This window comes from Biomphalaria glabrata, chromosome 15, assembly GCF_947242115.1.
Source record: "Biomphalaria glabrata chromosome 15, xgBioGlab47.1, whole genome shotgun sequence".
NCBI lineage: Eukaryota > Metazoa > Mollusca > Gastropoda > Planorbidae > Biomphalaria > Biomphalaria glabrata.
This window is the reverse complement of record NC_074725.1, coordinates 4,288,552-4,306,243: the sequence shown is the minus strand read 5'-3', so window position 1 is coordinate 4,306,243 and position 17,692 is coordinate 4,288,552. Positions and strand designations below refer to the sequence as shown.

At 39.0% G+C, this 17,692-nt stretch overlaps 1 protein-coding gene across 5 annotated transcripts in view; it reads left to right on the top strand.

Moving 5' to 3' along the window:
* LOC106072194 (uncharacterized) overlaps positions 1–12,295 on the top strand; it is a 55,091-nt gene extending 42,796 nt beyond the window's left edge. For all 5 annotated transcript variants that reach the window (XM_056011702.1, XM_056011703.1, XM_056011701.1 and 2 more), the window contains exon 20: positions 1,707–12,295. In XM_056011702.1, coding sequence (XP_055867677.1) covers positions 1,707–10,226 — 8,520 coding nt within the window. In that variant the 3' untranslated portion in view covers positions 10,227–12,295. The remainder of the gene's footprint in view (positions 1–1,706) is intronic.
* The last annotated feature ends 5,397 nt before the right edge of the window (positions 12,296–17,692 follow it).

Below are 17,692 nucleotides of genomic sequence, written 5' to 3'. Positions count from 1 at the left end.
CATGTAATCTACCATCTTATCCACATACAGTAATTACAGTAACTTACAGTTTCAGTAATTTTGGTTGGTGATACTAAAGACATATTTACAGTTCATCTGCACTTAATGTGCTGTGTACTTTAAAAAATATGTGCATTAAAAAAAAAGTTTTATTGTGTTGCAGTAGATCAGTTGCAATATGTGAGATATTTCTGTTTTTTTAGCGGCCCCCGAAAGGGGAAAAGACGCTATTAGTTTTGTGTGAAATGTCTGTCCGTCCGTCCTGTTTAGATCTCGTAAACTAGAAAAGATATTGAAAATCCAACATCACAATATTTTAGACCATTCAAAGTTCTGATGCAACGGCTACTTTTTTTTTTATGAAAGCGAAAAATCTAATTTTTAAAATCAGTTATGCAAGCAGTTTTTTAAAGAGAAAAATCTATTTAGTATGCATTATAAGTTAAAACTAATTTAAAACGAATAGTAATCTTGTAAACTGCATTTTCTTTTCATTTCTTTCTATCATTATTATATTTTTTTTTTTTTTTTTTTTTATGGAATCGAATAAGAGGTTGAGCCTTTGCAATACAACTACATCAATTATAAGACTTCAGTTAGACCAGTAGAGGCACGGTAGCTGAGCGGTACAACGCTCAGCTTCTGAACCGGGGGTCCCGGGTTCGAATCCTGGTGAAGACTGGGATTTTCAACTTCGGAATTTTTGGGCGCCTCTGAGTCCACCCAGCTCTAATGGGTACCTGACATTAGTTGGGGAAAAGTAAAGGCGGTTGATCGTTGTGCTGTCTACATGACACCCTCGTTAACCGTAGGCCACAAAAACAGATGAACTTTACATTATCTGCCCTATAGATCACAAGGTCTGAAAGGGGAACTAGTTAGGCCAGGTTCACATCTAAATTTGCATTCACTTTCACCTATCCTTTGATCTGCTGAACCGTTGGGGCACTACACAAGATCTGTCAACCTTCTTTCTCCATTCTTATCTCTCATTTGTCTTTGATATAATTTCATTCAGATGTTCTTTCTGAAAATATTGAAGCCTGCCTGGGTGGTTCACTTCGGGGGCCAATTTTGAGTTGTGTTTCCACACAAACTGTCTTTGTAACCTTGTTATTTTTATTATTAGCTAGCTATCCAGTCTATCATTTTCCTAAACCTGTATCTTGAGTTTATGGGGGGTGTATTTCTTATGTTGATTGAATGGTTGACATTTGAATAAGATGACAAATTAATAAGATTAATCACATGATTTTTGTATCTCCTTTATTTGGCCAGTGTTCTTCTAAATTATTCAAGTTCACAAGTGAATATTTTCTTGTCATGGATCTCGTTGAAAGTCAATGTCTAAAACTAATGTATGTATCGAAAGTCTGGACTTTTTTCTGAGCTTCTGTCTCAGATATTTCAGAACCAGTATCATCTAGTGAAAGTCAATGTCTAAAACTAATGTATGTATCGAAAGTCTGGACTTTTTTCTGAGCTTCTGTCTCAGATATTTCAGAACCAGTATCATCTTGTAGCCTACTTTTAAGTTTAAGTGAAGTGATTTGTTGAGGTTGTGTAACAGTGTTATTTTCATTCTTGTTATAGTCATTTGTTACAATGGTGTTTATCTTGACATTTACTTGCAGCCCATATGGCTCACTGGTCTTATTCAGTTCTTTTATGTGCTAACATTATTTTATGTTGACTTTCTTTAACAGTTACATGATTACAGTCGTGTCAGTCAAACAACACAACTGACAACTGAAAAGAAAAATATGGCACTAGAACAGACAACAAGAAAGGACAGTATGGCACCAAAACAGACAACTATAAAGGAAAGTATGGCACCTCAACAGACAAATGAAAAGGACAGTAAGGGACCACAACAGACAACTGAAAAGGACAGTAATGCACCACAACAGACAACTGAAAAGGACAGTAATGCACCACTACAGACAACTGAAAAGGACAGTAATGCACCACAACAGACAACTGAAAAGGACAGTAATGCACCACTACAGAAAACTGGTGAGGACAGAAAGGGAACAAAACAGACAACTGAAAAGGACAGTAATGCACCACAACAGAAAACTGGTGAGGACAGTAAGGGAACAAAACAGACAACTGAAAAGGACAGTAATGCACCACAACAGAACACAGTAAAGGACAGTAATGCACCACAACAGACAACTGGTGAGGACAGTAAGGGAACAAAACAGACAACTGAAAAGGACAGTAATATACCACAACAGAAAACTGCTGAGGACAGTAATGCACCACAACAGACAACTTTTGAGGACCGTAATGCACCACAACAGACAACTGGTGAGGACAGTAATGCACCACAACAAACAACTGAAAAGGACAGTAATGCACCACAACAAACAACTGAAAAGGACAGTAATGCACCACAACAGACAACTGGAGAGGACAGTAATGCACCACAACAGGCAACTTGTGAGGACAGTAATGCACCACAAAAGACAACTGAAAAGGACAGTGATGCACCACAACAGACAACTGGAGAGGACAGTAAGGGAACAAAACAGACAACTGAAAAGGACAGTAATGCACCACAACAGACAACTGGTGAGGACAGTAATGGACCACAACAGACAACTGGTGTGGACAGTAATGGACCACAACAGACAACTGGTGAGGACAGTAATGGACCACAACAGACAACTGGTGAGGACAGTAATGCACCACAACAGACAACTGGTGAGGACAGTAATGCACCAGAACAGACAACTGGTGAGGACAGTAATGCACCAGAACAGACAACTGGTGAGGACAGTAATGCACCACAACAGAAAACTGGTGAGGACAGTAATGCACCACAACAGACAACTGGTGAGGACAGTAATGCACCACAACAGACAACTGGTGAGGACAGTAATGCACCAGAACAGACAACTGGTGAGGACAGTAAGGCACAACAACTGACAAATGAAAAGGACAGTAATGGACCACAACAGGCAACTGGTGAGGACAGTAATGGACCACAAGAGACATCTGGTGAGGAAAGTAATGGACCACAACAGACAACTGGTGAGAACAGGAAGGCACCACAACATACAACTGTTGAGGACAGTAATGGACCACAACATACCACTGGTGAGGACAGTAATGGACCACAACAGACAACTGGTGAGGACAGTAATGGACCACAACAGACAACTGGTGAGGACAGTAATGGACCACAACATACAACTGTTGAGGATAGTAAAGGACCAGAACAGACAACTGGTGAGGACAGTAATGGACCACAACAGACAACTGGTGAGAACAGTAAGGCACCACAACATACAACTGTTGAGGATAGTAATGGACCACAACATACAACTGTTGAGGATAGTAATGGACCACAACAGACAACTGGTGAGGACAGTAAGGGAACAAAACAGACAACTGAAAAGGACAGTAATGCACCACAACAGAAAACTGAAAAGGACAGTAATGCACCACAACAGACAACTGGTGAGGACAGTAATGCACCACAACAGACAACTGGTGAGGACAGTAATGCACCACAACAGACAACTGGTGAGGACAGTAATGCACCACAACAGACAACTGAAAAGGACAGTAATGCACCACAACAGACTATTGAAAAGGACCATAAGGGACCACAACATACAACTGAAAAAGAAAGTATGGCAACACAACAAACAGCTGAAAAGGACAGTAAGACACAACAACAGACAGCTGATAAGGACAATAAGGCACTAAAACAGACAATTGAAAAGGACAGTATGGCACAACAACATACAGCTAAAAAGGACAGTAAGACACCACAACAGACAACTGGTGAGGACAGTAATGCACCACAACAGACAACTGGTGAGGACAGTAATGCACCACAACAGACAACTGGTGAGGACAGTAATGCACCACAACAGACAACTGAAAAGGACAGTAATGCACCACAACAGACTATTGAAAAGGACCATAAGGGACCACAACATACAACTGAAAAAGAAAGTATGGCAACACAACAAACAGCTGAAAAGGACAGTAAGACACAACAACAGACAGCTGATAAGGACAATAAGGCACTAAAACAGACAATTGAAAAGGACAGTATGGCACAACAACATACAGCTAAAAAGGACAGTAAGACACCACTACAGAAAACTGAGACGGAAAGTAGAGCACCACAAAAGACAGCTGAAAAAGAATGTAAGGTACCACTAAAGACAACTGTAAAGGACAATAAAACACCACAACAAATAGATGAAAAGTACATTAATGCACCACAACAGACAACTGAAAAGGAAAGTAAGGGTCAACAACAGACATTAAAAAAGGACATTAAGGCTCCACAACAAACCACTGAAAACATCAGTGAGGGACCACAACAGACAATGGGAAAGGACAATAAGGGACCACAACAGACAACTCAAAAGTGCAGAAAGGGACCACAAAAGACAACTCAAAAGTACAGTAAAGGACCACAAAAGACAACGGGAAAGGACATAAGGGAACCACAACAGGCAAATAAAAAGGCCAATAAGGGAAAAAAACATTTAACTGAAGAGGAAAAAAAGGGCCCACAACAGACAACTGAAAAGGACAGTGAGGGACCACAAAAGATAACGGGAAAGGACATAAGGGAACCACAACAGGCAAATAAAAAGGCCAATAAGGGAAAAAAACATTTAACTGAAGAGGAAAGAAAGGGCCCACAACAGACAACTGAAAAGGACAGTAATGCACCACAACAGAAAACTGAAAAGGACAGTAATGCACCACAACATACAACTGGTGAGGACAGTAAGGGAACAAAACAGACAACTGGTGAGGACAGTAATGCACCACAACAGACAACTGAAAAGGACAGTGATGCACCACTACAGACAACTGAAAAGGACAGTAATGCACCACTACAGACAACTGAAAAGGACAGTAATGCACCACAACATACAACTGGTGAGGACAGTAAGGGAATAAAACAGACAACTTGTGAGGACAGTAATGCACCACAACAGACAACTGAAAAGGACAGTAATGGACCACAACAGAAAACTGGTGAGGACAGTAAGGGAACAAAACAGACAACTGAAAAGGACAGTAATGCACCACAACAGAAAACTGGTGAGGACAGTAATGGACCACAACATACAACTGTTGAGGATAGTAATGGACCAGAACAGACAACTGGTGAGGACAGTAATGGACCACAACAGACAACTGGTGAGAACAGTAAGGCACCACAACATACAACTGTTGAGGATAGTAATGGACCACAACAGACAACTGGTGAGGACAGTAAGGCACCACAACATACAACTGTTGAGGATAGTAATGGACCACAACAGACAACTGGTGAGAACAGTAAGGCACCACAACATACAACTGTTGAGGAAAGTAATGGACCACAACAGACAACTGGTGAGGACAGTAAGGGAACAAAACAAACAACTGAAAAGGACAGTAATGCACCACAACAGACAACTGGTGAGGACAGTAATGCACCACAACAGACAACTGGTGAGGACAGTAATGCACCAGAACAGACAACTGGTGAGGACAGTAATGCACCAGAACAGACAACTGGTGAGGACAGTAATGCACCAGAACAGACAACTGGTGAGGACAGTAATGCACCAGAACAGACAACTGGTGAGGACAGTAATGCACCACAACAGACAACTGGTGAGGACAGTAATGCACCAGAACAGACAACTGGTGAGGACAGTAATGCACCAGAACAGACAACTGGTGAGGACAGTAATGCACCAGAACAGACAACTGGTGAGGACAGTAATGCACCACAACAGAAAACTGGTGAGGACAGTAATGCACCACAACAGACAACTGGTGAGGACAGTAATGCACCACAACAGACAACTGGTGAGGACAGTAAGGCACAACAACTGACAAATGAAAAGGACAGTAATGGACCACAACAGGCAACTGGTGAGGACAGTAATGGACCACAAGAGACATCTGGTGAGGAAAGTAATGGACCACAACAGACAACTGGTGAGAACAGGAAGGCACCACAACATACAACTGTTGAGGACAGTAATGGACCACAACATACCACTGGTGAGGACAGTAATGGACCACAACAGACAACTGGTGAGGACAGTAATGGACCACAACAGACAACTGGTGAGGACAGTAATGGACCACAACATACAACTGTTGAGGATAGTAAAGGACCAGAACAGACAACTGGTGAGGACAGTAAGGCACCACAACATACAACTGTTGAGGATAGTAATGGACCACAACATACAACTGTTGAGGATAGTAATGGACCACAACAGACAACTGGTGAGGACAGTAAGGGAACAAAACAGACAACTGAAAAGGACAGTAATGCACCACAACAGACAACTGGTGAGAACAGTAAGGCACCACAACATACAACTGTTGAGGATAGTAATGGACCACAACAGACAACTGGTGAGGACAGTAATGGACCACAACATACAACTGTTGAGGATAGTAAAGGACCAGAACAGACAACTGGTGAGGACAGTAATGGACCACAACAGACAACTGGTGAGAACAGTAAGGCACCACAACATACAACTGTTGAGGATAGTAATGGACCACAACATACAACTGTTGAGGATAGTAATGGACCACAACAGACAACTGGTGAGGACAGTAAGGGAACAAAACAGACAACTGAAAAGGACAGTAATGCACCACAACAGAAAACTGAAAAGGACAGTAATGCACCACAACAGACAACTGGTGAGGACAGTAATGCACCACAACAGACAACTGGTGAGGACAGTAATGCACCACAACAGACAACTGGTGAGGACAGTAATGCACCACAACAGACAACTGAAAAGGACAGTAATGCACCACAACAGACTATTGAAAAGGACCATAAGGGACCACAACATACAACTGAAAAAGAAAGTATGGCAACACAACAAACAGCTGAAAAGGACAGTAAGACACAACAACAGACAGCTGATAAGGACAATAAGGCACTAAAACAGACAATTGAAAAGGACAGTATGGCACAACAACATACAGCTAAAAAGGACAGTAAGACACCACTACAGAAAACTGAGACGGAAAGTAGAGCACCACAAAAGACAGCTGAAAAAGAATGTAAGGTACCACTAAAGACAACTGTAAAGGACAATAAAACACCACAACAAATAGATGAAAAGTACATTAATGCACCACAACAGACAACTGAAAAGGAAAGTAAGGGTCAACAACAGACATTAAAAAAGGACATTAAGGCTCCACAACAAACCACTGAAAACATCAGTGAGGGACCACAACAGACAATGGGAAAGGACAATAAGGGACCACAACAGACAACTCAAAAGTGCAGAAAGGGACCACAAAAGACAACTCAAAAGTACAGTAAAGGACCACAAAAGACAACGGGAAAGGACATAAGGGAACCACAACAGGCAAATAAAAAGGCCAATAAGGGAAAAAAACATTTAACTGAAGAGGAAAAAAAGGGCCCACAACAGACAACTGAAAAGGACAGTGAGGGACCACAAAAGATAACGGGAAAGGACATAAGGGAACCACAACAGGCAAATAAAAAGGCCAATAAGGGAAAAAAACATTTAACTGAAGAGGAAAGAAAGGGCCCACAACAGACAACTGAAAAGGACAGTAATGCACCACAACAGAAAACTGAAAAGGACAGTAATGCACCACAACATACAACTGGTGAGGACAGTAAGGGAACAAAACAGACAACTGGTGAGGACAGTAATGCACCACAACAGACAACTGAAAAGGACAGTGATGCACCACTACAGACAACTGAAAAGGACAGTAATGCACCACTACAGACAACTGAAAAGGACAGTAATGCACCACAACATACAACTGGTGAGGACAGTAAGGGAATAAAACAGACAACTTGTGAGGACAGTAATGCACCACAACAGACAACTGAAAAGGACAGTAATGGACCACAACAGAAAACTGGTGAGGACAGTAAGGGAACAAAACAGACAACTGAAAAGGACAGTAATGCACCACAACAGACAACACGAGAGGACAGTAAGGGAACAAAACAGACAACTGAAAAGGACAGTAATGCACCACAACAGAAAACTGGTGAGGACAGTAATGGACCACAACATACAACTGTTGAGGATAGTAATGGACCAGAACAGACAACTGGTGAGGACAGTAATGGACCACAACAGACAACTGGTGAGAACAGTAAGGCACCACAACATACAACTGTTGAGGATAGTAATGGACCACAACAGACAACTGGTGAGGACAGTAATGCACCACAACAAACAACTGGTGAGGACAGTAATGCACCAGAACAGACAACTGGTGAGGACAGTAATGCACCACAACAGACAACTGAAAAGGACAGTAATGCACCAGAACAGACAACTGGTGAGGACAGTAATGCACCACAACAGACAACTGGTGAGGACAGTAATGCACCACAACAGACAACTGGTGAGGACAGTAATGCACCAGAACAGACAACTGGTGAGGACAGTAATGCACCACAACAGACAACTGGTGAGGACAGTAATGCACCAGAACAGACAACTGGTGAGGACAGTAATGCACCACAACAGACAACTGGTGAGGACAGTAATGCACCAGAACAGACAACTGGTGAGGACAGTAATGCACCAGAACATACAACTGTTGAGGAAAGTAATGGACCACAACAGACAACTGGTGAGGACAGTAATGCACCACAACAGACAACTGGTGAGGACAGTAATGCACCAGAACAGACAACTGGTGAGGACAGTAATGCACCGGAACAGACAACTGGTGAGGACAGTAATGCACCACAACAGACAACTGGTGAGGACAGTAATGCACCAGAACAGACAACTGGTGAGGACAGTAATGCACCACAACAGACAACTGGTGAGGACAGTAATGCACCACAACAAACAACTGGTGAGGACAGTAATGCACCAGAACAGACAACTGGTGAGGACAGTAATGCACCAGAACAGACAACTGGTGAGGACAGTAATGCACCACAACAGACAACTGGTGAGGACAGTAATGCACCAGAACAGACAACTGGTGAGGACAGTAATGCACCACAACAGACAACTGGTGAGGACAGTAATGCACCACAACAGAAAACTGGTGAGGACAGTAATGCACCACAACAGACAATTGAAAAGGACAGTAATGCACCACAACAGACAATTGAAAAGGACAGTAATGCACCACAACAGACAACTGAAAAGGACAGTAATGCACCACAACAGACTATTGAAAAGGACCATAAGGGACCACAACATACAACTGAAAAAGAAAGTATGGCAACACAACAAACAGCTGAAAAGGACAGTAAGACACAACAACAGACAGCTGATAAGGACAATAAGGCACTAAAACAGACAATTGAAAAGGACAGTATGGCACAACAACATACAGCTAAAAAGGACAGTAAGACACCACTACAGAAAACTGAAATGGAAAGTAGAGCACCACAAAAGACAGCTGAAAAAGAATGTAAGGTACCACTAAAGACAACTGTAAAGGACAATAAAACACCACAACAAATAGATGAAAAGTACATTAATGCACCACAACAGACAACTGAAAAGGAAAGTAAGGGTCAACAACAGACATTAAAAAAGGACATTAAGGCTCCACAACAAACCACTGAAAACATCAGTGAGGGACCACAACAGACAATGGGAAAGGACAATAAGGGACCACAACAGACAACTCAAAAGTGCAGAAAGGGACCACAAAAGACAACTCAAAAGTACAGTAAAGGACCACAAAAGACAACGGGAAAGGACATAAGGGAACCACAACAGGCAAATAAAAAGGCCAATAAGGGAAAAAAACATTTAACTGAAGAGGAAAGAAAGGGCCCACAACAGACAACTGAAAAGGACAGTAAGGGACCACAACAGACAACTGAAAAGGACAGTAATGCACCACAACAGACAACTGGGGAGGACAGTAATGCACCACAACAGAAAACTGGGGAGGACAGTAATGCACCACAACAGACAACTGGTGAGGACAGCAAGGGAACAAAACAGACAACTGAAAAGGACAGTAATGCACCACAACAGACAACTGAAAAGGACAGTAATGCACCACAACAGACAACTGAAAAGGACAGTAATGCACCACAACAGACAACTGAGAAGGACAGTAAGGGACCACAACAGACAACGGGAAAGGACATAAGGGAACCACAACAGGCAAATAAAAAGGCCAATAAGGGAAAAAAACTACAGATGACAGTACAACAAAACAGAAAGCAATAGATGACAATCAGAATGCTAGAGATGACAATAAAAATGCTATAAATCACAATACAACAACAAAACTGAATGCTAAAGATGAATGTACAATGCAACAGAAAGTTGAATATAAAATAACTGTAACTGATTAGGCTTTGACTTAACAAAAAAAAACTGCAATTAAAACAATAAATCTCCAGTGATATTATAAAAGAAGGAATAAACACTAATAGGAAAACAGAAGAATGCTCTGATAAGAAAACTTCTACACTGCAGAACAAAAATATTTGTGTAAATAATAGAAATATAGTTGACACTGGCAGAAGAAAAAAACCCAGCTCTGGTGCAATTAAGAAAACAGAAACTAGCCTTAAAGCCAGCAACATGAGAAAAGACAGTACTTGGTGCCAATAACAAAACAAATGACAGCTCTGACGCTTTTAAAGAAATGGACAAGGGCACTTATGTCAGTAACAATAATGAAATAATTATTGGTACCAAGAAAAGAGAAGAGAGACTTGAAGCAATGGGGAAGAGAGAAGAAATGAGTGTCAGAAATAAGAGAAAGCAAGCTAATAAAACAATAGACTCTGAAGACGGTTACAGAGAGAAAGAAAGGGCTGGCCTCAATGAGAAGAGAGATGAGCGCGCGAAAATAAGCATGAACAGTGAGGGTGCAGTCATCAGTCATGCCATCGAAGTCAACTCAGCAGCCAGTGTAAGAGAAGAAACAGGAGCTGTTGCTGGTGACTTGAAGGAAGAAAAAACAGAAATAAAAATAAATTGTAAGAATCTTACAAGAGTGCACAGTGTTTAGATACCAAAAACAAGATCTAAATTTTGTTACTACCAATTGACAGAGAAATAACAACTAAAGTTCACTATTGATTGAATATTAAAAGCATGTTATAGTTGATCCTCATTTTGTTCATGTCAAATTCAAACCTTTCTATAAATTTCCACTTATTTTAAAAGAGGTTTGTAATTAAGTGAATGAAACCTAGCATACTCAGATTGCATTGTGAGTGTACACTACATATCTTGCATTTAAAAAATGCTTTCGTTATATTTATATCTTTAAATGTTTAAAAATATTGTTTTAATATAATTTAAAATGTTTCCTTTAAGTATTTGTTATTTGTCAATTCCATTTTTGATTGTTGAATAGCTATATTGTATATAAACATTGCGTTTTGCTTATTCATTAATGTTGACATTTACTACTCAAGATGCATTTTAAGTGTTTATTAGTATTAATTAATTTTAATAGCTAATTCTCATTTTTCTAGTATAAAGATTTGTTAGAGGGAAACAAAATTCAATGTTGCCTCCTTAACAATGTCCTCTGAGAAATTTTCTTATGCTGTGGTAGTGAAGCAGCAGTACCACTTAGTCATTGACAACATTCAATATTCATTGTCTCTTAGTCTTAAAGTGTAGTTTTTTTTTTCCATTTATTCTTTTTGTTTACAATTGGTGTTGTCTTTTAATGCTGTGAGTTTATTGTTACTATTATTTTTACAAAACTTATTTCATATTGTCACTATAAGATACATTTTTCTTGTGATATGTCAAGTTTGCAGCCATAAAGTTTTCTGACAAGGGATGAAAATCTTCATAGAAATATAGTTATTTATGTTGCGAACGAACTAATATTCATTCTCTGGCACTGCCAGGTTCGAGTTTCGTTAGAGAGAAATAAAATTCATTTTAGTGCCTTTAATAGTGTCCCCTCTGGAATTTTCTAGTGATGTGGCAGGTCTGCAGCGATACCACCCTCTGATAAGGGCCTTGAAGGTACCTGCGAGTTGTCATTATCCCCTTAGATGATATAGCAACAGAGTATATTATTATTTTAGACAACTTCCATAACTGCTTAATCTCTAAGCTAAGGTTTCCATATTTTCTTTGTTTTTCCATTTCAGTTTATTATTATTGTTATTACGGTATTATTATTATTATTATTATTATTATTATACTAATTGAGCTTTGTATATTCGAGCAGTACTTTTGAATGCTCTCTTAGAATGTTTCTCAATATTCAAAATTTGTATATAGATACTATAAAGTATAATAAACATTCTTTATTTGTTTGTTTAGCTTTGAATAGTTTGCAAAATAATGAAATTCCTCATTGAAAATATCTGGTTTCTTTTGACTATATCGATCCCCGAAAGTCTACATATCACTTTCTCTTCTCGGTCTCTTACCGGAAGTACATTGGACCTTAACACTTAAAGACACAAGACTCCTCAACATTAACTCTTTCTCTCCTAACTGACGACACCAACGTTGATTCCACTAGAATGTGGTAAATAATTACGGAGAGAAAGAGTTAAGCAGACACTCTCCTAAATAATGTGATCTTAATATTTGAAACTCTGTTCACGTCCATATTTTCCGGCTTCTTATTTTTTCACATTCCTTCCATTCAATACCCAAATTCGCACCATTTATCATTCACGCCATGCTGCGCTACGACCGTAACCCCTCCCCTGTGTTTGCTAAGTTTAATATGCATCGAACGTCATTCAAATATCAAATGAAAATTGTAAGCCACAGTACAATATAGGTATTTGACATTCATTAATTCTCATTCAGTTAAACCAGGTAAAATCCACCAGCAACAACAAAATCCCACAGCCAAATTACATATCGCTATTCGCTACATTAATATTTTAGGTTCAAAATTATTTGCAGTCATCCCAATATACTATGGCATGACTTCCCCTACGAACCCAATTAGAACAGATCTCATAATTTACAACTTTAAATATGTTACTATAAAATATATTAGGCCCCTAAGTATACGGGTGTAAGCATGTTACACACATGTCTGAACTAAAAAGTTCCCCTTTCAAACTTTTCGATTGAATCTATAGGACAGATGATGTAAAGGTCATATGTTTCTGTGGTCCACAGTTAACGAGGGCGTCATGTGGCCAGCACAACGATCACCATCCTTCACTTTTGTCACATAAATAATGTGTAACAAATGCTGTTAATAAAATCTCGGGTTAGGCCATTTTGAAATGCTGGTAAAAAAAAAAAAGTGGTCCTGGATCGCCTATATGGTGCTCTTAAATGCACACTATATTAGGGATTTTCAGCTTTAGACGCTTCGGAGTTTTTGTTTAGAAATAAAAAGATGACTACATCCTAGCCCATAACTTCTGCTCGAATCCGGGTCCATGGCCAGCCTTGGGCATAGGCAAACTAGGCATACCGGTACGCCTAGGGCCTCTAATGGGTTGGGGCCTTGCCCTGAACGAAAAAATTATAGACTAAAAATTGCAAAACTTGGATTAGATCTCAAACTCGGTAGAGCACTATGACTCTTATGTTTCCCAGTCTAACTTTGCTTTATTTGAATGACATTTTTTGGTCGATTTAGATATACACAAGCAGGTATTTAATAAATTGCGTAATTTTATTTTTTCACTCTTTCTTTTTTTTTTTTTTTTACATTTCATTTGGGGGCCGCCAAATTCACTTCGCCTAGGGCCTCCAATCATCCATAGACGGCTCCGCCTGGTCCATCAAGACGACAGTCCAGAGCGCATACCGCATTGCCAGGCAGCAATCTAGGTTTTCATGTTGAACAAAACAATAGCAATGATCATATAAGAGTTTTAGGAAAAGCTTATTAAATCTAATTCTGTACACCGGATACACCGAAAGCTAGCTATTTATAGTTTTTAAGACATAAATGAAAATCTATAATGGCTGCTTGTGACTCTTTCACTACATGAGATTTTGCAAGTTGAAAAGATCGTCAAAAATGTATTTGAAAGCGAATCATATTACGGTAGCCCTAGAACAGAATATTTTTATTGCGAATAAAATGGTGGGGAAAATCCAAGCAGCATAATTCAACTGATCTCTGTCAATGAAACAAAAACTTTATTTGCTTAAAAAAAAATCTGTAATGAAATAAATTTGTAAATAAATGTGTACTTCATTTTTTATTAACGAGATTAAGTAAAAGTACCACTTTCAGACCTTCACCACCCGAACCCGGGACTCCCGGTTCGGTAGCCTAGCGCTTTACCGCTCAGCCACCAGCTCCTCCAACGGGATTAAGGCGTCTTTCTATTGAAAGAACTCGTTAGATCTATACTAGATAAGATTCTTTTTTTTTTTTAAAGAAATAAATGTAAGATAATTGGATAATCACATCTCAAATTGAAAATGTGTTTTAAAGGGAAACTCTTATGGTTTTGAGTTATTGACATATTTACATTCTGCGTAAAAAGTTGTAATAGTAAAAAAATTTCATTTAAATGCTTAGAAACATTTATATTTAATTTTATATCAACAAGTGTCAAAACCATCGCTTTTGTGTCTTTAAGCATTTCATTTCTCGAGCATTTTGTTCATTTCTCGAGCATTTTGTTCATTTCTCGAGCATTTTGTTCATTTCTCGAGCATTTTGTTCATTTCTCGAGCATTTTGTTCAGTTCTCGAGCATTTTGTTCAGTTCTCATTTTGTTTTCGCTGAGATACGCCAGAACGAATCTTCAGAATGTTTGTCGCAATTTTTAGAAGGTAACTTGAACATTTTACTATGCAAAGGCAACAAAAATGATTAATCAAGGAAAAGTAATTCAAGATAACACGGATTGTCCCTTGCCCGCTCGTCTTGTTTCGACAATCGGCTATAATCTACTATATATTTTCAAGTTACCACTCACTGATTGATCTCATAAGTACAGATCTGCATCATATTTCTTACGTATGTTCCTAGGCCCTCACTAAGAACCGGTTTTCACCTGACCACCGCATTTCGCGAAAAACCGCAAGCTTTCTATCAAACTTTTGTAGGCCCTATTTTATTTTCGGGAGCGGATAAGTATAAGTGATACTAGAACTCACGAGAAAAAAAGCATGTGTACGCATCTTACCAAATGAGTCAAAAGTCTATATCGGAGAAATTATGGTTCTTAAAAAAACAAAATGGAGGATCCAGAGAGCGAAAGAGGAAAGAGAGAGAGAGGGGACAGAGAAAAAGAGAGAGGAAGGAGAGAGAGAGGAAAGAGAGAGAGAGCGCAGAGAGAGAGTGAGGAAAGAGAGAGAGGAAAGAAAGAGAGAGAGAGGGGGGGGGGGACAGAGACCAGTACGGTGAATTTCATTCTCACAGATACATTATTTCAAGGGCTAAACAGTAGGTCAGGAGGATCATTAAAATTCGGTCCGTTTATTTCTTCAGATTGTACTTTGGGTGACAATACTTCTCACAGATTCAAAGGACTGTCTAGTTTTCTGATCTTTTGTCCTCTGTGAGTTGAACAAAAAAACTTTTTCAAACTTAGCTTTATGTTCGGAAATGCAAAACCAAATTTCTGCGGAGCTAAACATTTCATCTTGAGGAGCTCTGGGTCACACGTTTCTTTTGAAGTGAGTTTCGATGTTGAAACCACACGATACGAAGCATTGAGTTAGATTACTGGATAATGTGGTATGGAAATAAGCATGAGAATGAAAGGGTAACATTTTCACACCAATGCCTGTCGAAAGAGAGGTCATCATCGCCAGAAAAGAAAAACTAGTGCAAATAGAACAAAACAAGAAAAATTTTTTAATATAGATATGTTTTAAAAAGACAATACCTTTATTATTCTAATTCAAATACAATAAAATAATTTGAAAAAATGTTGGATCAATTCGTGTATCGAACCCGTAACACCGTCAGTTGCTAGAACTTACGCATTTTCTTATTCGGCCATTGAGAAAGGTTTACATTTATGATTATTTATTGATATCTTCATAATACGGACATCTAAAGTTCTGATTTAGAACTCTTAAGATCTAGTCTAGATCTACTCATAGATCTAGAATCTAGATGTCATCTCTATTAGATTTACGTAAAACTATAAGTAACGTTTATAAACTTTAATAAAATTGAATCAACTTTAAAATGTTTATGAAATGTTTTACATGTTTCGGATGTTCCTTCAGAGTTGAAGATAATTTACTTCCTGCCCAGGTTCCTGGATCCAAGTTGTTTTTTTACAGGTTTTATGAAGATCTGACTTGAATAGAGGAATTGTAAAAAAAAGGGAATTTTTTAACCCCGCCCTAATCCTCCCCCTAATAAGATGGTTAAGCGAATGTATAAATCTACTCAGAGTTTATGATTGGCATATAGATCCACCCAGACTTAGTGGACGGTGCCCAAGATGAATGTCTTTAATACATGCGGGAAAAGTCGCTGACGACATTTTACCCGTGTCGCCAATTAGCTAGTAATCCTTTATCAAAGATAAACTGTCAAATTTATACGAAAATCGTTAGAGCCGTTTTCAATATCCGTCCCACCCATGAATTTGTAAGCTGAATAGAGGATTTGTAAAAAGAAATCTTACAAAAATACTAACTGTGATTTTGTTGTTTTCAACTTTAAACCTACAAATCAAATTCAAACAAATGCTTATAATAATAACAATAATAATGCCATATGGATACAATTGGACAATATCTAGGAAACAACCATGCTGCGAAACTTCTTAACGAAATGAAGACTATATTAAGAACAGCTGGAATCAAACTGACGGACTGTGATAGCCACACACGACTCTTATGTTTGATAGATACGCTGAGACAGAAAGTTAAACTAAAGGGAGCTAGGTTAAAGCGCTACGACGAAACCACTAACAGGAAAGAGCACAATGCTCAGCATCAAAGAAAACAGTGCTTCCGTAAACTAGCTGATAATGATGCTGACAAAATTTAAAACATTGATAGCACTAAACACGGCGCGTTCATTGACTATTGGGCAGCGCTTTGGTCTGACCCACTACATTACAACGTACAGGCTGACTGGATCGAGGAAATCAACTACAAACAACCTACTACCAAAAATGCCTGATGAGGATTTCACAGCCGAGGAAGTCTCAGCGGCTATATCAAAAACTCACAACTGGATTGCTAATGGGCAGGACAATATACACAACATTAGTGACGATATCTGCATGTCTTTTGGCTTGGATAAGCGTGGTGTCATAAAAGGGCAAAGCAGCCAACACTAACATTGCATTTGAAGGCATCGAGGAATTGAACTCTGCCTCCCTTTATAGGAACATCCTCGTTTGCCTGTCTTTAGCGAAACTCGACCCTGGCAGCGCCAGAGAATGAATACTCGTTCGTTTCTAACATAATAATAAACTTTATTTTCCGTGAGGAAATTTGTTTTACAATAAAATTGTGCATTATAAAAAACAATACATAATTAGAGCAAACACTGTGTACGATAGCACACAAGATATACGTTCATACACCCGTTTCTCTTCAACATGACACGTGAAATAAAAGTCATAAAGTCTGTATGTCAATTATATCTGTTTGTATACTAAAAAAAAACTCTAATAGCTCAACAGATTATTGGGTTGACTTCAAGGTACGCTATTAGTTATCTACAACTGGACTACATTAGTGGATGATCTCTACGGTCATAACCTGATATCATACACAGTGATAATCTCCACATAGAT